Source organism: Monodon monoceros, unplaced genomic scaffold (assembly GCF_005190385.1).
Source record: "Monodon monoceros isolate NGI ecotype Baffin Bay Population unplaced genomic scaffold, NGI_Narwhal_1 Super_Scaffold_21, whole genome shotgun sequence".
Classification (NCBI taxonomy): domain Eukaryota; kingdom Metazoa; phylum Chordata; class Mammalia; order Artiodactyla; family Monodontidae; genus Monodon; species Monodon monoceros.
This window is the reverse complement of record NW_021703778.1, coordinates 173,764,198-173,785,246: the sequence shown is the minus strand read 5'-3', so window position 1 is coordinate 173,785,246 and position 21,049 is coordinate 173,764,198. Positions and strand designations below refer to the sequence as shown.

The 21,049-nt window shown below is 63.7% G+C and overlaps 2 protein-coding genes and 1 long non-coding RNA gene across 6 annotated transcripts in view; 1 reads left to right on the top strand and 2 right to left on the bottom strand.

Annotated features, from left to right (window-relative positions):
• Positions 1-1,573: 1,573 nt before the first annotated feature.
• Positions 1,574-9,036, bottom strand: LOC114903464. 4 transcript variants are annotated; one of them, XR_003795737.1, is made up of 5 exons: positions 8,954-9,036; positions 5,252-5,687; positions 2,526-4,347; positions 2,055-2,165; positions 1,574-1,884 (listed from the first exon to the last, which is right to left on the bottom strand). It is a non-coding gene; the product is annotated as an uncharacterized LOC114903464 (long non-coding RNA). The 4 variants fall into 4 exon arrangements; XR_003795738.1 differs by having other exon boundaries at positions 2,055-4,347; positions 5,252-5,342; positions 5,568-5,687; XR_003795736.1 differs by having other exon boundaries at positions 1,574-1,887; positions 2,055-4,347.
• Positions 8,817-16,306, top strand: NUDT14 (nudix hydrolase 14). Its single transcript, XM_029236274.1, has 5 exons — positions 8,817-8,983; positions 12,016-12,059; positions 12,657-12,721; positions 12,923-13,160; positions 15,994-16,306. Exons 1-5 carry the CDS (start codon positions 8,903-8,905, stop codon positions 16,232-16,234), a joined length of 669 nt encoding a protein of 222 aa, XP_029092107.1. The 5' UTR covers positions 8,817-8,902; the 3' UTR covers positions 16,235-16,306.
• A 4,360-nt stretch (positions 16,307-20,666) lies between these two features.
• Positions 20,667-21,049, bottom strand: part of LOC114903952 (basic proline-rich protein-like) — a 9,604-nt gene continuing 9,221 nt past the window's right edge. Inside the window, exon 10 of the mRNA XM_029237174.1 lies at positions 20,667-21,034. Coding sequence (XP_029093007.1) covers positions 20,667-21,034 — 368 coding nt within the window. The remainder of the gene's footprint in view (positions 21,035-21,049) is intronic.

The following is a 21,049-nucleotide window of genomic DNA, read 5'->3' as shown; positions in this document are numbered from 1 at the left end:
GTCAGCGATAAGTAAGTTAATTCTGAAAAAATGCCTGTAGAACCAGGTATCAAAACCACAGCAATGGTGGACTTTCCTGGTGGTCCAGTGGTTAAGAATCTGCACTTCCAATGCAGGGGGCCTGGGTCCGATCCCTGGTCGGGGAACTAAGATCCCACATGCCACACAGTGAGGCCAAAAAACACACAAAAAAAGCCAAACCAGAGCGATGAGACAGGCTGATGCTGGTGCAGCCGTCTATGGAGGGTGGCGGGGTGGAGAAGGAAGCTTGAAGACACACCCCCCCCGGGCGTCCACAGGTCACTCTGCTCTGTGCCCAGGCCGGGGGCCCAGGGCTCCCCTTTGGAGAGAGACACCAAGAGGCCCACAGAAAGGACCCCCCGGCACTGAAACCTGGGGGCCCCACCAGGGAGCTGGTTCGACAGTTTGCAGCACGGCCCCCCCCAGTTGACAACACACCCACCCAGACACAGACGGGGTGCCCCCAGCTCCCGAATTAAAGGAAACAGAGAGAGTGAGCGTGGGCCAGAAAAACCCAACTGTACCCACATTCGGGTGGAAGACACGGAAGGGGGAGAGAGAACAGCTCCCATCAGGTTAAAAATACAACGGGAGAGGGCTTCCCTGGTGGCGCAGTGGCTGAGAGTCCGCCTGCCGATGCAGGGGACACGGGTTCGTGCCCCGGTCCGGGAAGATCCCACGTGCCGCGGAGCGGCTGGACCCGTGAGCCATGGCCGCTGAGCCTGCGCGTCCGGAGCCTGTGCTCCGCAACGGGAGAGGCCACAACAGTGAGAGGCCCGCGTACCGCAAAAAAAAAAAAAAAATACAACGGGAGAAATATGGAAACGACAGATGGACTGAAAGATAAAACTGAGAAACTCTCCTGTAAAGACAAAGAGACATAAACAAAGAGGAAAGTTAAGAAAATTAGGGGATCGTTCACGTAATCGAACATCCAACTAACTGGAGTTCCAGACAGAAGAGAGAAAATGGAAGGAAAAAAACGATCAAAGAAACAATACGAAGATTTCCCAAACGGAAGGGCACCTGCTTCCAAACTGAAACGGTCACTGCCTACTTGGCCAGGGATTGAGAAACCCAGGGTATTACGGAAGCTGGGGACCCAAATGGCTGCAGAGGGAAAGGAGTTCCCCACAAATGGTCAGGGACTAGAAAGGCACAGCGGCTCAGCGGTCAGCCTGGTGCTGGAAGCTTCGTCGTGGGAAGATGACACTCCTACCAGAATTACCCATCTGGTCAGGCATCCATCAGGGTGAGGGGCTGGTGACACTTCCACACACGTGAAGGTCCTCCCTAATCAGCTTTCACGAGGCATTTCGAGGACAAGAAGGACGTGCACCAGCGAAATGAGGAAGGGAACCAGGGACGGGGAGGCATGGGGCCAGCGACCTGGGGCTGGAACTCATCTGGGAGATAGGAGACCCCTGGGTCCTGGAGGAGGAAGCGCCAGCCCAGGGCGAATGGAGGAGGGCCCCGGGGAGCTGCCACCAAGACAGACCAATTGCAGGACAACCGGGGCATTGACCTTGGCGGGGGCGACAGGTTCTCCAGAGAAACAGAACACATATGTGATATGTGTTATATATAGAAGTGTAAAGTAGGCCGGATATATATACCCATTTATTATGAGGAATTGGCTCATGCACAGTTATGGAAGCTGACAAGTCCCCAGGTCTGCAGCCGGCCAGCTGGAGACCCAGGGGAGCCGGAGGTGTGAGGTCCTGCCTGAGTCTGTGTCCAAAGGCAGGAGACCGCTGTCCGAGCTGGAGTCCGTCGGGCCAGGAGAGCGGATTCTGCATCGCTCACTTCTGCTCTGTTGAGGCCTCCAGGACTGGACGAGGCCCACCCGCGAGGGGAGGGCACCTGCTTGAGTCAGACCACCCGTTCAGATGTTACTCTCAACCAGAGACGCCCAGAAGAAAGTCTCACCAAATACCTGGGCACCCGCGGCCTAGCCAAGTCCATACATAAAATTAAACATCACAGAAGGAAAGGAGGAAAAGGCAGGGGTTAAATCAGAAAATCAGAATTACCTGTGGCAGGAAGGGTAACCAGAATGCACTTCAGATGCTACGGGGTGCACCCTCTCATCAAGGACAGTGACACCCGGCACTGACTCAGCTGGCGATCCTGAGGGGGACGCACTGGGAGAGAAGGAAGGGGACGTGCGGGTGTGGAACCCTCCAGGGCCGCGAGCCTGAGGCAGTGGACACCTCTCCCATGTCCACTCCCTCCCTCCTCACCTCCTCTTCACAGTCCTAGCCTGGGGTTGGGGGCATTCACCCTCCCTGGGGTGTGCTCAGGGAAGGCACTGTGCCCCCCACACCCTGGCCCAGATCTTAAGAGGTGAAAGGTCACTGGACCTCACAATGGGGGCTTCTGGGCAAGCGTTTCCTCCTAATTTGCAAAGAGACTCTCCTCCCCTTTACTGATGCCACTGCGTCTGTAGGTGATGCTGGGCCACAGCAGCCATGTTGAGATCATGAGGTTGAGTAGGGGCTGACCTGCTGTGCCAGGGGGACATGCTCTATGGAAGGCTTTGGGGCCTCCTCCTTCCAGACTTCTCGTCGGAGACTGCCGACCCCACGCTGTTGGAGCTGTTCTGGTGGCTCTCCTGGCTGCCTGTGGCTGAGCTGGCCTGACCAACGCAGTCAGAGAAAAATGCCCACAACCAATAAATCAAGAAACGGCCGCGTGAGCAGAGACGCTTGGAGGAGAAACATCAAAAGAATCAGCCTGAAGGCTTGACAGTGGCCGCCTCTGGGGGGGTCGAACTGTGGAGAGGGCTGGGCTGGGGGCTGGTAGTTTTGTGTATGAGTCTTGCACTAATATTTAACGTTTTTCTTTTTCCTTTTGCTTTGTATGTGCATCACTTTGAAAAACGATTAACTTGAAAAAGAGCAAAACACTCAAACCAAATGAAACTAAAAATCCAGCATAAACAAGAAACACTTAACCATCACTAAAACTCCCTAACTCAGGTGAAAAGAAAAGGCTTCTGGGGACTTCCCTGGTGGTCCAGTGGTTAAGACGCGGTGCTCTCACCGCCGTGGCCCGGCTTCAGTCCCTGGTCGGGGAACTAAGATGCTACGAGTGGTGTGGCGCGGCCATAAAGAAAAAAGAAAAGGCTGCCCCAGGTGCCCAGAAAGATCGGGGGTTTTGCATGGCCCCGGCTTTCTGTTGCTGCCCCTGGCACCCTTCTGAGGACCTCAAAAGGTGAGACCTTTAGCCTCAGAAGGTAGCCTTACTGCGCCTGGGCCCTCAGCCCCTTTGCTTAGCATGCCAGACCCACTGGTGCCCAGCCTGGATGCCCTTTGCTCCTGGCTGCAGAGATGCAGAGGGTAGGGCGCCACCCCTGCAAACACACACTTGGGGGCAGCTCGTCATCAGTAACCAGGTGGCGTGAATCCAGCCCCCTGCCAGCTGCCCCAGGCCCTCTCCTCCTCTGCCCACTCCCTGCTTTTGGGGCATCACTATTCCTCTGGACCTGGTGTCTGCTACACCCCTGTAGCTCACCAGTGTCACCCCTGGAGCCCCGCCCAACCCCTCACTCGGGCCCCGTCCTCAGGCTTCCTCTGCACCCACTTCTGCCGCCAGCCAGCAGGCTCCCACGCCCACGCCCCTGACCTTGACCCTCCGCGACTGCCCTGTGGCTCAGCCTGCGTCCAGGCTTGAGTTCTGTGCCTGTTTTGGACGCCCAGCCCGACTCCCCCGATTCCCGCTGCCCGCCAGCCCCTCCGGTCCTCACCACCCTCCATCCCTGGGGTCTGTCACATCAGGAACTCCCTGACCAGTATCCTCACCTCTCTGGACCCACGGGCTCCCTGTCACCCCCTCTGGGCAAAGGCTGAGCCCTGGAGGAAGCCGATGTCCACCTGTCCACTTGCCCAGGCTGCTGGCGCCGTCCGAGGGCCTCCTCCAGCCTTGTGCCAGTAGGAAGCCCCACTCACCAGGCGACCGGGACTCCAGGCCCCCGACCCCATGGGAACCACGTGCACCCACCCTCTCCACCCGCCCCACTCTTGGTAGATGACCTCGTCCCTGCCTCTTACAGAGGAAGGGGAGGCGGCGGCCAGCAGGAGTTTCCCCCAGTCCTGCCAGGGCCCAGCAGACTGAATCCCAGCCGGGACCCCGCCCTGGCTCTCGCGTCCACACCGTACTCCCAGAACCCTCGAATGGGGAACCTTACATGGCAAAGACGCAGTTAAGTGAAGGACCCTGAGGTAGGGGGATCCAGGATCATAGGGGAGGCCGGTGTCGTCACAGGGTCCTTGTGGGGGACGGCAGGGGGGTCAGAGTAGAGATGCGACAGCAGGAGGCAGAGCCCTAGAGAGAACAGGACTGCTGGCCGCTGGCCGGGAAGGTGGAGGAGGGGCCAGGAGCCGAGGCGTGCGGCCGCTTCCAGCTGTTAGAGGCCAGGAAGGGGTTCTCCCCTGGAGCCCCCGGAAGGCAGCCCTGCCCGTGCCTCGGCTTCAGCCCAGGGAGGCCCGCTACAGCTCCCACCTTCACAGCTGTAGGATAACCAGTCTGTGCTGTTTTAAGCCGCCAAGCTCGCGGCAGCCTGTCCCGGCAGCCCTGGGGCACTGACGCTCAGGGTGAGGGTCTCCAGCCCGCGCTCACCCGGCCGCACCCGAGCACCTCTGAATGCGGCTCGGCGGGGTCTCCAAAGCCCCCCCATTCCCAAACCCAGAGGCGGGTTTTCAGAGGCTCCTCGTGGCTCGGGCCCCGGCGCCCCCGAGCTGTCCTCCAGCCAGCCACCTCCGCCTGCACCTGCCCCCACGGGGCCCAAGGCCAGCCACCTGCACGCCCCGCTCTGGACGACGGCCCAAGTCCCTCCACTGGCCTCATGCTCCCCCGGCCGGGTGGCCACAGCGCCCTTCCAGAGGCAGAGCCCGACCACTGCGCCCCTGTCTGGGACCTTCCACGGCTCTCCGAGGGGCCCAGCACAGCCCGCTGGCTGCCCCGTGGGCTGTGGCACCCTCTTCCATCCTGCCCTTCTCGTCCTCCTGGATCCTCGGGTCTCTGCGAACACCCCCTCGACCGCGCCGTGTTCTTGTCCTAACGCCCTCCGAGCCCCAGTTCCACGCTGCCCGCCCCCAGTGAGCCCTCCAGACACACGGCTGAACTCCCTCTGCCTCTGAGGAACGCCCCGCCAGGCCTCACTCCAGACCCCCACCGTGCGCCGTCCCCAGGCCCATGGCTAGGCTGCAGGGGCCTGGTCCCGACCTACCACAAAGGGCCCCGGGACTGCAGCTGACGGGGCTGGTGTCCACGGCCAGCGCGGAATGCTCCGGAACAGTCTCACTGATGTACTTTTCCTTCTTTAAAAAAAGTGAACTGAAATTCACATCACATTAACCGTCTTACCTTGTACACTTCGGTAGCATTTAGCACATTCACAGTGTGTGTAACCACCAGTCTCCCTATTTCCAGAACATTCTCATCACCCGGAAAGGAAACTCTGCCCCATTAAGCACTCATTCCCTGTTCTCCCCTCCCCCAGCTCCTGGCAACCCCCAATCTGCTTTCTGTCCCTATGGATTTACCTATTCTGGACGTTTCATATAAATGGATCATAGAACGTGGGACCTTTTGTCTGCCTTCTTTCACTCAGCATGACGTCTTCAAGGCTCCTCAGTGTGGCAGCACGTGTCAGAATTTCATTCCTTTTTTAAAAGAATTTTTATTGAAGCATACTTGATTTACAGTGTTGTGTTACTTTCAGGTGTACAGCAAAGTGATTCAGTTACACACATACATATATCCATTCTATTAGATTCTTTCCCATATAGGTCATTACAGAGTATTGAGTAGAGTTCCCTGTGCTCTACAGTAGGTCCTTATTAGTTACCTATTTTATAAATAGTAGTGTGTATATGTCCATCCCAATCTCCCAATTTATCACTCCGCCCCATCCCCCTGGTAACCATAAGTTTGTTTTCTACATCTGTGATTCTATTTGTTTTGTAAATAAGTTCATTTGTAACTCTGTGGGTTTTTTTGCTTGCGTTGGGTTCTCATTGCTGCACGCACGGGCTTTTTTCTAGTTGCGGCGAGCGGGGGCTGCTCTTCGTTGCGGTGCGTGGGCTTCTCATTGCAGTGGCTTCTCTTGTTGTGGAGCACGGGCTCTAGGCATGTGGGCTTCAGGAGTTGTGGCTCGTGGGCTCAGTAGTTGTGGCTTGTGGGCTCTCAAGCACAGGCTCAGTAGTTGTGGCTTACGGGCTTAGTTGCTTCGCGGCATGTGGGATCTTCCCAGACCAGGGCTCGAACCCATGTCCCCTGCATTGGCAGGCAGATTCCCAACCACTGAGCCACCAGGGAAGTCCCTGTACCATTTTTCAGATTCCACACATAACTGATATCATATGGTATTTGTCTTTCTCTTTCTGACTTACTTCACTCAGTATGGTAATCTCTAGGTCTATTCATGTTGCTGCAAACGGCATTATTTCCTTCTTTTTTATGGCTGAGTAATATTCCACCGTATATAGGTACCAACCTTCTTTATCCACTCTTCTGTCGATGGACATTGAGGTGCTTCCATGTCTTGGCTATTTTAAATAGTGCTGCAATGAAAAACTTCATTCCTCTTTATGGCTGAGTCACATCCTCCTGTGTGGCTAGACCACACTGTTTATCTAGTCATCAGTTGATGGACACGGCTTGCTCTGACCTTTTGCTATTGTGAATACTGCCAGTTATCTGTTTGAGTCCGTTTCGAAGCCTTGGATAGACACCCGGGAGCAGAATTGCTGGGTCACCCAGTAGCTCTGTTTAACTGCCTGAGGAACTGCCAGGCTGCTTCCTGCAGGGGTGGCACCTTGCTGACATTCTGAAGGCACACACGTTCTGCAGTCTACGCTCCCAGCTGTCTCAGCCTGCATCAACGTCAAATGCTCCTTCCCTCCAAATGTAGGCAAAACGATGCTCTGTGGAGCTGCTGGTTCTTCCCTGCATCTGAGCTGCAGCTTCCCGGGGCCAGCCCAGCCAGTGGGCAGAGGGGCTGGGAGCAAGGCTCCTCCTTGGTCTGGGCCGCTGCTGTGCAGGCTCTGTGGCTGGTTCCCATTTTCACACAAACACAGGAGGGAATGGCCTGTGCTCGAGGGAGGGAGCACAGCCTGGGTCCCGCGTGTGTGCAGGAAGAGGCCCGCCTGGCTGTTGGGCAGGATGGGACCAGCTTCCAGGATGGGCTCTCTGGTGGATGCTCACTCTGGCCTCCAGGACACTATGTGGCCAGCCCAAGGCTGGGAAGTGCACTGCCCTACAGAGTTACGGGGGTGATGGCTAGTCTCTTACGATGGCCCTTATAAACCATGTGTCCCAGGTCTCCTACCCTTGGGAAGTACCCCCCCCCCCACCGGAATCTGGGGTGGCCAGGACTTACTTTCTGGCCCATAGGACGCAGTGCTGTCAGACGTCCCGGGATGGGTCGTGAGAAGCTTGGCCCCGTGACCATGGACTGGGCAGCTGCCATGGAATAATCCCACTACTCTGAGACCGCCATGCTCCCAGGAAGCCCAAGCCGGCCACACTGAGAGGCCACGCTCAGGGAGAGGGCCAGCCAGCCACCCAACTAGGGCACCAGACATCCTGGACATGCATCCCTTCAGAAGATCCCACCCCAGCTGCTACCTGACCACACTGCAGAGAAGACCCAAGGGGGAGCCGCTCAGCTGAGACAGGGCCATCCACAGACCAAGACAGAGAGGAACAAAGGGGGGCTTTAAGCCACGAATTTTGGGGGTGCTTTGTTACACAGCAATGGATAACGGGGACATGGGAGTCCATTTCAAGCCCACCTGGGCTGTCCCCCCTGGGGCCATAGTTCAGAGAGCAGGTGCAGGTCAGGGCTCAGCTGCCCCACCCCACCATTTGTGCCTGTCCCTGGGGAGGCAGTGGCCACATTTGAAGCAGGTCCTTGGGATCCACATCCAAGCAAGGAGGGGGCCCTTCCTCAGCAGGGAGGGGCTTCTTGGGGGAGGGAAGAGCACTTAGTTCCTGCCGAGGTGGAAGAGGGGCAGCCCCAGAGACAGCGAGTGGCAGCTCCTCCCAGTGGGGCAGGCGGGGCAGGGGGACAGTCTGGCCCAGGCCAGCTCCCCGCCAGCCCGCCGGAGCCCCGCGGGGAGGGCCTGGCTCTGCCTAGACCCTGGTCCCTCTCCCTTCCCCACTCAGGCTCCTCTCACCTTGCCCTCTCTGAGAGCCTTCTCTCCCTCCACCCAGGGGCCCCTAGAGGTGTAGACACTCTCTCCCCACCACGGCTCACGCAGGACCCCGTGCGCAGCCCCGAATCCACCTCTGCCTTCCTCCTCCCGGGGCTCGGCGGCGAGGCAGCTGGGACTGCCAGCTTCTCTCTTCAGGGCCTAGTCGCTCCTTCCCTGGAGGCCCGCCCCAGCCCCGGACGACCCAGTCTCCGGGTATGGTCAGCCCCAGTGGGGGAGGCGTCCGCTCGGCTCATCTCCCCTTCCCCCAGAGCTGCGCTGCGTCTCCCTCCCCCCAACCAGGACGCCCAAGTCACCCCCCGACTCCAGCACCGGCGGTCACCTCTCAGCTCGTCCCCTCCAGTTGCGCCCGCCCCGCCCCGCCGCACACTCGGCTGACCCCCTCCCTGTTGCGGGGCCCACCTGGCGAGCCCCCCTCCCTGCTCACACCCTGCGCGACTCCGGGAGTGCCCCGCGGTCACGAGCCCCCCACGTGCACGGGGACCGGGGCAGGTGCTACCTGCGCGCTGGGCCCGCCCTCCCTGCTCGGCGCCGCCCCGCGCCGCCCCGCCCCGCGCGCACCGGGCATGCCCAGAGCCCGGTCACACGCCCGCCCGCCCGCTCGAGTCCTGAGCGGACCCTGCCCGCGTCCGCCCCGGGCCCGCGCTACCCCGCGCGCCGCCATGGAGCGCATCGAAGGGGCGGCCGTGGGCCGCTGCGCAGCCTCGCCCTACCTGCTGCCGCTCACGCTGCACTACCGCCAGGTGAGCCCGCCTTCCGCGCCTTCCGCGCCTTCCGCGCCTTCCGCGGCCTGACGCCCGCCCCGGACCCCGCCCACGCGCCCATGGCCCCGCCCATGGCCTCGTGCCCCCGCCCCGCGGACCCCGCCTCTTCGCCGAGCGCTCTGCCCGTGAGTCTGCGTTCGCAGACCCGTTGAGCGTCCGGCTCTGGGCAGGGACACCTCGGGGGACCACTCATTCCTCCAAGGAGGCTTTGCTGGGCCCCGGCCCTTTTTTGCGGTGGGACGTGTTGGGCGCCCCGGGGATCAGGGAAAGCTTCCTGGTGGTCTCCGTTCTGGGCAGAGGAGGCCGGCGATGGAGCTGGTGAACCCTGGAGAGCCTCTCCAGGTGGGCTACCTGCCGGGGCGCCACCTCCTCCTGCCGGCCCGGGAAGGGAGTGCAGGACCACACCGCCTCCCGTGGCGCTGTGCAAGTAGTAGGCTCACAGGAAACACTTGTTTGTCCAGTTCGGGCCCCCACCTTTTGCTTGCCGCTCCACCGAGTTCCTCCACGCCATCCAGGTGAGGACTGCACTCCTCCGAGTCTGGTGCAGCCCCTCCCTGCCCCCTCAGTTAGGACAGGTGGGGCAGGTCTTTGGTGCCCCTCTGCCGGGCTGTCCCTGGCCTGCAGCATCCTGTGACCCCCCCCTCCTCCCCAGGCCCGTTACTCTCACTAACCTGTGAAGCCCTCTTGACGCCCAGCTTGACAGAGGCTGCACTCCCCTCCCCCCTCCCTTGTCGCTGCTGTCCCGTTGGCTCTAGGGGACAGGGAATTCCTATCCCCAGGATGGACCCAAGTTGGCAGCACCGGCCTGGGGCAGAAGCCAGGGTTGGTTGAGGGGCAGAGTGCAGGGACACGGAGGTTGCTGCCCTTTCCCTGGTGTTGGCCTGGGGCAGGGATGCCTAATTGTGGCTGCACAGCCTCCAGGGGCTGGGGCTCTGGGGCCAGCAGCAGATGGGCACAGGGTGATCAAGGCGCATAACCGCTGTGGCCTATGGCTGTGGCACCCTCCCCCACTTCCTGTGGAGTGTGGATGGGTGCTGGTAACCAAAGCTGAGCCCATGCGGGTGGTAGGCTGCGATGGACACAGGCTGGGGGCCGGGGTGGTGTTTCCCAGGGGCCATGGGACACTGGGCTGGGTGGTGAACGTCACTGAGGGGCATCTGCAGCCTTTGGTCAGTAGCCACCCATGGCCAGGGGAGACCTGGTGGATGGACAGACAGACCAGCCAGAGGCAGGGCACCCGCGTGGCTCTGAGGGGGAGGGGCTGTGTTTAAACTCTAGTCCTGTACCTCCCTCCCAGGGCCCTGGAAGATGAGCCAGGCCTGGGTCCTGACCCTCTGGGAGGGGCTGGCTGGGCCTCAGTGGGCCCCTCTGGACCTTCCCCTGTACCCTGCCTTGGCTGGACCTGAGGGTCTGACAGATGTTTTGATCTTGATCCAAGAGGGTACCTGAAACCAGCACGAGATGACACTTACCCTGAGGGAGGCAGGGGGCACAGCTGGCACATGGCAGACTGGGGGGCAGGCCTTCCCCGGAGCTCATCCTGGGGGGTGGCTGGCCCTGGGGTGGCCAGATTGCAGGCAGGCCCAGGCTTGCCTCTTGGGGGTGGTGTCTCACAACGGCCTCCCGGGCAGCCCGACCTGCACAGGGCAGGCCATCGGCTCTCCCTCCTGCTTGGAAACCGAGGCTCCTGCCCGTCCAGATCACCTCCGCCTTCAGGCCCAGCTCAGACCAATGTCCCCAGCTCCCCTCAGACCAGCATGCGGGCCTCTGCCTGTCAGGGCCCACTGCTGGGAATGAATGCCCTTTCTTTTCTGTGGGGCCTGGTGCAGTGTCACCTCCTCCAGGAAGTCCCCACACAGGCTGTTCCTTAGTGTCCTTCCTCTTTTGCAGCCCCGGTTGCCCTTTCGGTGTCTCTGGTGCTCAGATCCATGTGTGTTTCGTGGCTCGGACAGGGCCCCAAGTGTGGGGCCAGCAGCTCGCCAGGGCGCAGGGCTGACCCAGTGGCTGAGCAAGCCGGTGGTGGGCGTCCACAGGGCTGGGCTCTAGGGCCCCAGGGCCAGCCCCATCCTCAGAGACCCCTTGGGGAGGGGTCAGGGCCAGGCGGAACAGCCCGGAGGACGGGAGCCTACCTCACTTAGCGGTGTCCCGCTGGCAGGGTTCTGGCCCCTCATGCCCCCTGCCGGCTGGAGCCCCGTAAGCTTCGGTTCTGGCCGCCCCCGGTGGTGCTGGCCCAGGCCCCGGCCCCCCGCACTGCCTTTTGTTCACTGAATGCTGCTCAGAGCCCTGGGAGCTGCTGGGATGGGGCGTCCAGGGTCGGGGAGCAGGGGGGTGGAAGGAAGTGGCAGACAGCAGGACCACAGGACACAGGACAGACAGCCCGAGACAGAAACCGGGCCGGGGAGAGGGTCATCCACTGCCCAGTCATCATCATTGAATCGTCACGTCCTGCGGGCTGAGCTCCTGCCCGGCGCGGGCACACCCTTCCCCAGCTGCTCCCGGGGCTGCTGCGCTCTCCGGAGGCCCGCCTGCCCCTCCTGCCCTCCTGTCGCCCTTTGTCCAGTGGCCCAAGGGAGCTTCAGCAACGAAAACCTGATCTCTGCTCTACCCGCTTGGGACCCCTCCTGCCCCTCGCCCTGACTGTGAGGACATGTCACGCCTGCCTCTCCCCACACCCCCGTGGCCCTTCCCGCACTTGGTGGCAGTGTCGTCTCTCTGCAGCTTCTCGTGCTCACCTTGTGCTGGGTGCTGTCTCATGCTGTGCCTGGGACGCCTTCCCACCCTTTGGCCCGGTTTTCTGCCTCACCCCTTGAGAGCATCAGGCTGTCCTGGACTTCCCTGCCCACCCTGGCGGCTACGCCCTGCCCCACCCGCTGCAGCTCGTCGCTCCCGATGGGCCCGGGCCATGACTGGCCGGGTACGGTGGGTCTGTGTGGCCTTCTCGCTCCCTGGAGCACCTCCACCCGCGCTGCCAGCCCTTCAGCCCTCCCTGACCGCTGCCCTGCCTCTTGCAGAATGGTACCCAGAAGTCGTGGGACTTCATGAAGACCCATGACAGGTGAGGGCCCAGGCTGGCTGGCCGCCGGGGAAGCCCCAGGCTGATGTCTGCAGGGACACCGGGCCCAGGGGCACAGAGCCCCACCCGCCTCTGAGTGTCTGAAGTCCCCACTTTCCCTGTCGTCTCACTGAGGGGTCAGCCTGAGGCCTGGAGCCTGAGCTGGGTCCCAGCTCAGGCCACCTGGACCACCTCTTGGACCTGAGAGAAGCTGCCCAGGTGCCCTTGCCCCCGAGCGTCAGAAGTATGGGCTGGATGGCAGCGTGGCTTCAGGAGTGTGGCTGGCGGCAGCTGGCCAGCAGGGGCCACGTGTCCCGTCAGTCACCCGTCCTCAGCTGCTGCCACCCCCGGCCTGCCCAGCTGCCCAGCATGTCCTTCCCACCCCCCGGCCCCCGTCCTGCCAGCTGGAATACAGGAGGCCTGGGTCCTGGCCTGACTGTGTGACCCTGGCAAGCTGTGACCCGTCCTGGGCCTCAGTCTGCCCATCTGAGCAAGGGACACCACCTTCCTGGGTTGTGGAGGAGAGGAGGTGGGCTGGGCCCCCAGGGGGGTGAGGTGAGGGGGCTGCTTCTGTGCTGAGCTGGGTCCCTCCCCCTGCAGTGTGACCATTCTCATGTTCAACTCTTCCCGAAGGAGCCTGGTGTTGGTGAAGCAGTTCCGGCCAGGTGAGGCGGCCCAAGTGGGGTATGGGGGGAGGGGAGGCCTGCAGGCTCACGTTCAGGCCCCTGGTGTCCTAGGGTCAGAGTGCAGACGTGGGGAGAGGGCTCTAGAGGAACCTGAGGCCCGGCAAGGGGGTCTGGCCAGAGCGGGTCACGTGGAGCTGGCCACCACAGGGCGGTGACTGCGGTCTGCCTTCCCCCAACCAGCTGTGTACGCTGGCGAGGTGGAGCGCCTCTTCCCGGGGTCCCTGGCCGCCGTGGACCAGGACAGGCCCCGGGAGCTGCAGCCGGCACTGCCTGGCTCGGCAGGGGTGACACACGAGCTGTGCGCCGGCCTCGTGGACCAGCCCGGGCTCTCGCTGGAGGAGGTGGCCTGCAAGGAAGTGTGGGAGGAGTGCGGTTACCACCTGGCCCCCTCCGGCCTGCGCCGGGTCGCCACGTACAAGTGAGTGGGGCTGGGCCCACGGGCCTGCGGGGCTGGGGAAGGGCCGTCTGTCGCCAGCGCAGCCCAGGGGATGGGCCGAGCTGCCTGGGGGAAGGTTGGACGGAGCGCACCTCAGGGCGTGATCTGGGCGGGAACCCGGGGCCCTCGGGGCTAGTCCTGCAACCTGCTTGGCCCGTGCCCTCCACCGCGGGGCGGGGCGGGGCGGCCGGGCTCTGGCTCCGGTGGTAGCTGATGCTAACAGGTGCCTCTACTTCCTGTGGGATTAAGCGCCGGGCGCTGGGGGCGGGGCGAGTCACAGGTCTGCTCTGACAGCGGCCCAGGGGCGAGGGAAAGGCCAAGTCCTGGGCCGGGGTTGGGGGGCGAAGTGCGGCCCGCCCCCACCAAAGCCCGCCCCTCATTCCCCCGTCCCAGGACAGGATGTCGGGGTGCAGCCCACCCTTGGCCTGAGGATGTCACAGTGGGTCCCTGACCTTGGTGAAATCCGGGGGCAGCAGGAGAGTCTCACGGTGTCGCCCTGATGCCGAGCCCCTGGCGGCCTTCCCCAGAGGCGGAGCCGCCCTCCTCGGCCCAGCAAGGGGCCGCTCAGTGTTGGGCCTGGGCCCCCCTCGGCGACACCCAGGGCCTCGTCCAGGCGCCCCCGGTCTGGGGGTGGGGGTGGAGTTTTAGTCCCGGGAACTCAGGCATGGGATTTCTACACCAAAGAGCCAGACATCTTGGGGTGAGGGGCCTCAGTTACCTGCGGGCGTCCTCCGCGTGGCTGGCCAGTGGCCACGTAGCCTCTGAGCCTTTGGGCTGGCGGTCCAGGGGGTCAGGAGGATCCAAGGGGCCTGACCTCGGGTAGGGGGTGAGCCAGCGGGCAGGCCAGGAGGAAGGCAGGTGGAGGTGACTTGGAGGATTGGGGTCCCCCGAGCTGGTGAGTCTGGGGGAAGTCCTGGCAGAGGCGCTGCACGGCAAAGGCTCAGGGGCAAGGGGACAAGTGGCCCAGGCCTCTGGGCTACGGCCTGATCCTGAGGGTGCTGGGTGCCAAGGAGGGCTCTGGACAGTGAGTGGCCTGCTCAGACTGCACTTTCGAGGTGAGGGTGGCTGGCTGTGCAGAGGCAGGGCCGGACGGGGCTGGCGTGGAGGCCAGGGCAGCTCTCCCTGGGAGCCCGACGGCGGGCTGCATGAGCAGGAACTTGCGCTGCCCTGGGGTGGGGCCCACGGCTTCCTTCCGTGGCCCGGGGGGGAGCCAGGCCACTCATCTGCCCGGCCCAGGTGACAAGGCCCAGTGCTTGTCTGAGATCCCCCAGCTAAGGACGTGATTGAGTGAGCAGGGAGAGGCAGTACCCGGCCTGGCCGGGCACATTCTTCTCGGCGCCGGTGTCCGTCACACGCCGGCGGAAGCTGGGACTGGAAACCCCACAGGCCGCTGCTTCCATCAAAGGCGCAGGCTGTAGCTGCCGCCGGAAATGGGCTGTCAGGAAGGGTCCGAGGGAGATGAGGGGCGGGAGGGTGGAGGAAGCAGCTGGGTGAGGTCAGTCTGGGTGGGGCCCCCGCCTGGGGGTGGGGAGCTTGGGGAGTGGGAGGGAAGCTCCTCCGGCTCTGCTCCCTGCCCCATGTGCGGGGCGCACCTCGGCGCCGCGTCCACCCTGCAGGCCCCGGCTGGCCTCAGCTAACCTCCTGGGATGGCCTGGGGTCTCCCTGATCCCCTGGACGTCTCCCCAGACACCCTCTGCCTCCCCTCTCCCCCAGCAGACCATGCTCAGCCCTCCCCTCCTGTCTGTCACCCCGTCCTCATGGCCAGCTGTCACCATGGCTGCCCACTCGTTACCTTCCCCGGCACCGGTCTGGGCCCCTGCCCTCTGCCTGGGTGCCTGTCCCCCTCCTGGTGGCCAGAAGCCCCCTCCTGGCCACCACCTAGGGAGGGAGGGGACTCCTTGACAGTCCTCTCCAGCCTGTGAACCCTGGTCCTGGCCCTGGGGACCGCGCCGCAACCCGCCGTGAGCCCCAGCTCCCCACCCAGCCCAGAACAGGCGTCCTGCGGGTGCCCACATGGGAGTGCTCGCAGACCCAGGCTGCGCCGGCCAGAGCCCCGGCTGCGAACCGGGGCCCGCCGTGCGGGGAGAGGCCTGGCTGAGGCCGAGCATGAGTAGAGTGTTGGTGCGCAGAACCACCCGCCAGACTCAACGGCTTTCAGCGACGCCCATTTACAACCTCGCGGTTGCTGGGGGTCGGCAGTCTGCTTGCTGCGGACTTGGCCCACCGCTCAGGGTCTCGCAGCCTGACCGCCAAGCTGCGGTCAGGCGTTGGCCAGGCCAAGGTCTAGTCTGGGGCTGAGGTCGTCTTCCCAGCTCCTCGTGGCTGTGACTGAGGGTGCTGTCTCCCGCTGGCTGTCAGCCGGGGGCCTGTGGTCGGCTCCTAGCCCATAGGCCCTGGCACGTGGCCCTCTTACAGCATGGTGGCTTACCTCGTCTTCAGGTGTCTCTCTGACTCTTTCCACCTCTGACCCCTAAAACCGGCAATGAGGAGCTTGCCTGACTGCGTCAGCCCCACCCAGGGTCGCCTCCCTCTTGATGAACTTAAAGCCACCTGATGAGGGCCCTTAATTAATCTGCAGAACTCCTCCTCCATCACCTGACCCAGCCTCATCACACGGGAGCCTGACCACGGTGGGAGGTCACATCCAACATGTTCCTAGGTCTCCCCCACACTTGAAGGAAGGAGATTACATGGCGTGTGTACACCACAGGGGGGAATCTGGGGGGCCGGGGGCGTCCTGGAGCACTGCCCACCAGGGGCTAGAAGGGCTGTGGGAGGGGCAGGGGTGGCCAGCAGACGCTGTCTCCACCCGTAGGTCCGGTGTGGGACTGACCAGCTCCAGCCAGACCATGTTCTACGCAGAGGTGACAGATGCCCAGCAGGGTGGCCCAGGTGGGGGCCTGGCGGAGGAGGGCGAGCTCATTGAGGTTGTGCACCTGCCCCTGGATGGCGCCCAGGCCTTCGCAGATGACCCGGATGTTCCCAAGACCCTCGGCGTCATCTTTGGTATCTCGTGGTTCCTTAGCCACGTGGCCCCTGGCCTGGGTCCCCAGTGAAACTCCAGGCGGTCTGGACGAGCCCAGTTCTGCACACCTGCTCCGTAAACCTAATAAAGGCTGGTGTAGCTCTAGCCTGTGTCTACTGACTCCGAGCTGTGACCGTGGTGGGCTGGGGTGCGGTCTCCGTGAAAGCCCCTCAGCTCCACCGGGGCAGAAGCCTGCAGGTTGTGCAGGGGGCAACTGGGAGTTGGCGGCTGGCAGAGGGCTAGGCCAGGCCCTGGGTAGTGCCCCAGGTTGAGTGGGGGGCAGGGAGGATGGTGCCATGCAGTGCCACTTCTGGGGGTAGGAGAGGTTGGGGACAGGGGCTCAGCCATGTCAAGCGCTCAGGGTCCACTGAGTACTGGGCAATGGATGGAGCTGTGGCCTTAGGAGTGGTGGCTGCGCCAGCCACGTCAGGAGAGGATGTGGACAAACCCACAAGGCACGTGCTCCCTGCTTCTGGGGCCAGTGAGGGGTCCCCTCCGTGACTGGGGCTCTCAGTAGCCCTGTGTCCCCTGTGTTGGTGATGAGGTCTCACTCCACCTGCCAACCTGTGTGTGGTGTAGCCTGAAAGCCCCGTAGGACCCCTGCCTTGCACACCGGCACGCACTTGGGGCCGCAGGAGGGCTGGATGTCTGCTCAGCCAGGCACCGAGTGAGGCCTCTGTACATAACGGGTGGGCTGGAGCCCACCATGAAGAACGTGAGCTGGTCACCCCCTTGGGCAGTGCCCTAGGGGATGGGATGGGGGCAGCCTGGGTCATGGTCCACTGACCCTGGAGAGGGCAAGGTGTCCAGGGGATGCTGCCCGGCAGGCAGGTGGGGACTGGGGAGCTGGAGTGACCGGGAGCTTTGCCGTGAACCTGACTTCGTGCCCTGTGCCCAGCGTCCCCTGGGACTGGACCCTGGGCTGGAATGGTAGAGGATGCCAAGGCAGGACATGCTGCCCTGGCTTCCGCTGAGACCCTGCTGTCAGGTGGGGGCACTTCCCCGGGGCTGAGGTCACCCTGCCCTCCTGTGCCCCCTGCCCCGCCCCAGGCCCACCCCAGGCAGGCGGGCACTTTCCTTCCTGCTGGACTTCGGAGTGTGTGTGGCTGAGCCCCGCCGGGAGTGGCTCAGTGCCAACAGCCCCCGAGCCTGGCATTCGAGGCTGCCTTGGGACAGCTGCGCCCAAGGGGCCCACTCAAGCAGCATCACCTGTATGCAAATGCCGGCTGTGACCCAGGTGGGACCACCCAGGTGGGGCCTCCTGGGAGCCCAGCCAGGCAGTGACACGCTGCTGGGGAGGGGCACTCAGGCATGGGTGTGCGTCCAGGGGGCCGGCAGGGTCGCGCTGCACTGGAGTCTTGAGCAGCCCAGCTCCGCCCCGTCCAGAGGAGGCCTAGTGGGCCGCCCCGGGCCCCAGGACACCTGGAGAATTCCCAGGGCAGCATGCCCCACCCTGCCTGTGTCTTGCGGACTGCCTGATACTCACCTGAGCTCCGCTGGCCTTCTGGGCTGGGCTGCAGGCGCTGCCCACCATCTCAGAGGGGCCCCTAGTGGGTACTGGCTGGGGCTGGGGGCTCTCTGTGCCCTGGGGAGCATGCCAGGCTCCAGCCTGGCGGGGCGGGGGCTGGGGGCAGGGCCGCGGACTTGGGTGCAGTCCAGCCCCGCACTCTGCTTGGCAGCCCGATGGGGCGGGTCAGCAGGCACCAGTGCCGGACCTAATGGAGCTGGCATTGATTTCCCGGCACGGGGTGGGGGGCTGTAACCGGAAACTCCCTCCCTGGCCGCTATATTTAGCACCGCAGAACACGGGCGGAAGCGCAGCTCACTCCTGAGCCCAGCCGGCTCTGTCCAAACGCCCAGCAGCTTGTACCCCGGCCTGGTGCCGAAGCCCCCTGGCCAGGCGGAGAGGCCTCCACCTCGTCTGGGCCTTGTCCGGCACAAGTTGAGACCCATCCCAGAACTTGCCTGGTGTGAGGCGCTTGGAGAGGGAGCCCTTGGGTTAGGGGGCAGGTGGGGCGGGGAGACTGAGGGGTGTTGTGGCCCAGTGGGCCCCAGAACAATGCTGGGGGTCCTCCTGGAAGAGGCAGGGCAGCCTGGCCCAGCAAGGGAAGAGGCAGGAGCCTGGCTGCCTCTGGATCTCCAGCCCTCTGGCCCAAGGGGTGCAGAAATCCCTGTAGGAGGGGACCCCAGGAGGGAGGATCCCCTCTGCCAGCAGCCCCAATGCCTTCCCTCAAGAGGCCAGCTTCCTGTCTTGAGTCCCTTAGGTTTGGGCTGTGGCTTCTAGGGGGCAGGAGGGGGAAGGGGACCATGAGCGCGAGGGGGTTTCTGTTCCCTGGGCCGGGAGGCAGGGAGCCCATCCCATTCCCAAAGGGCCTGGCTGGAGGCAGATGGGGCCGGACCACTGTCTCCTCAGGGTTGCAGGGCGGGCGGGGGCTCCCTGTATCCCTGAGGCAGGGTTGGCCAGTGGGAAAGGCTCCAGGGTGGCCACGTCCCCTGGCAGGTGGAGCTGGAACCTTGGGATGGGTGAGCATCCCTCACTGGTGCCTTCGTGCCGAAGACGGCCCTGAGCAGGGGAAGAGCCTCAGCTGAAATGCAGCAGCTTCTGGAACCGGCCGCACAGCAAGCCCAGCGTCAGCCACACCACCCGCCGCCGTGTGAGCTAGTCCAGGCCATCGTCTCCTCCCACAGCTGGCCAGGAGCAGGAAGCTTCGGACGAGGGAGGGGCGCACGGCGGGGGGCTCTTCTCCAGATTCCGCCTCTTACTTGCGCTGGAAGTCCCCCCTCCTCCACCTCTCCACGGAAAGGCCGGCCACCGGCCCCTCTCGTTTGCACTATGGCAGTGGCTGCCTATGGCCTCCCTGTCTGACCTCGTCCTGTGCTGCCCCTCCCCCCCAAGCCAGGGATCTTTGTGACAACGTAAATCACAAACGTGCAGCCCAACCCAGCTCAGCTGCTTTCTGTGACTTCCCGTCAGCCTTAGCAGGAAGACTCTAGCCAGGCAGGCCCAGCACAGCCGGCACTCACCACCACCTCCAGCCTCCCCCTCTGCCCCTCACCTGCTCTGCCCTGGCCATGTGTGCTCCTCGTCCCCAGGGCCTTTGCATGTGCTCTTCCCAGCCCCTCACCTGGCTGACCCTGGCCTGCCCTCTGGGTCTCAGCAGGCTTCTTCCCCATGTGCTGCTGCATGCCTCACCCTTACAGTTTGCTGTTCTGCATTGTTTGTCTATGTTCTCTGCCCACCCCACCCCCCAGCCCCCACTGGCTGTGTCAGCCTTGCTCACCGCTTGATGAGTGCAGGAGAGCGGTGGGTGTAGGACAGTGGGCATGGGCAGGGTTGGAGCCCTGGACCCCTGGGACAGAGCCTCCAGTACTCAGTACTGTCTCTGGGCCAGAGCAAAGAGGAGGAAGCCTCTCCCCGGGGAACCCCCTGTCCCCACAGCAGTAACCGCTACCCACCCTCAGGAAGAAAGCAACTGGAAGGCTCTGAACACAGCTCACATTCCCTTATTTGGTGGGGGTCACTGTGCATGGCGGTGCCTGGCTTGTGTCCTGCCCCCTCCCAGCCTACAGGGGGGCTCAGGTAGGGATGGGCGCTTGGAGTGAGCAAAGCCAGGCCCATTTCTTTAGGCCCCTGAGGCCTGGACCCGCAGGCTGGGCGGTGAAACCAGGGCATTAGGCCCCTTAGGCTGCTGCTGCGCCTACATATCCTAGTGTGAGAGAGGGCAGTGTCTGTGCTCCTGAGTTCCTTCTGCCATTGCCCTTGCCCCTGAACCTGGCCTCCTTCAAAGCTCTCTTCCTCCAGGAAGGCTTCCAGCCCCACCCCACCCCCCAAATTGTAGCAGTGACTAGCTCCAGGCAGGGGTTGCACCCCCCAGCATCCAGCCCAGGGCCGGAGGAGCCAGGAGAATGAAGAAAGCCCAGTTACTACGGAGGTTGAGCGGGAAGACCCCTTTGGACCGAAGCGGTATCCCTAACGGCAAAGGCGAGCTCCAGCCCTGAAAGGGACGCTGACTGGCGGAGAGGCTGGGATGTTTGGAGACAAGGAGCCTCGGCGGAGGCGAGGCGAGGTTACTCCAGTAGAGGGCAACAAGGTGATGACAGGGGGTGGGATATGGGGGCCTGGCGACCGGGACAGCAGCAGGAGCCTCTTTGGGCGGCCCTCACCTTGTCCTTTTGGGGGTGCACTACCGTCCTTTATTCGCCCCGCCCCGCCCAAGCCCCGACACCCATCCTGGGCGTTCCTCGAAAGTATGGCCTGGCGAGCCCCGCACCAGCACCGAACTGGGCATACAGTCTGCGCGGAGGAACATTCGTTCCCTGGCTTCCTGACCCCCCGGCAGTGAGGCGGGGAGGGCCGGGGCGTGGGAGGGGAGCGCCGGGGCGTGGGAGGGGAGCAGCGCCCCCTGCGGCCGGAGTGGAGGTGGTAGGAGTGGAGGTGGTAGGAGCGGCACGGATGGGGGCACTCACAGGGGAAGGGGGTCGCGCAGCAGGGCCGGGCAGGCTCGGGTCCCAGGCCGCGCCTGCCCCGCGTGCGGCCGAGCCCTGATTTGTGCAGGAGGCGGCATCTCCTTTGGGACCGCGAGCAGCGCGGCGGCGGCGCACCGGTAGGAGGGGACCACGGCGGTGACCTCAGGGGGCGCCCCACCCCCTGGCTCCTGACACCCGGCGGGGATCGGGCGAGGGGAAGCCGCTTTGCGGCGCCCAGCGCCGCTCTCCCGGCTCGGCGGAGGCTTTAGTGGATCCGCCGCCGCCGCCCCGCCGCCCGAGGGCGCCGGGAAGCGTGCGCCGGGTCCAGGCGCTGGCAGGAGGAGTCCTCCGCCGCCTTTAAATCCTGGGCGCCCCCGGC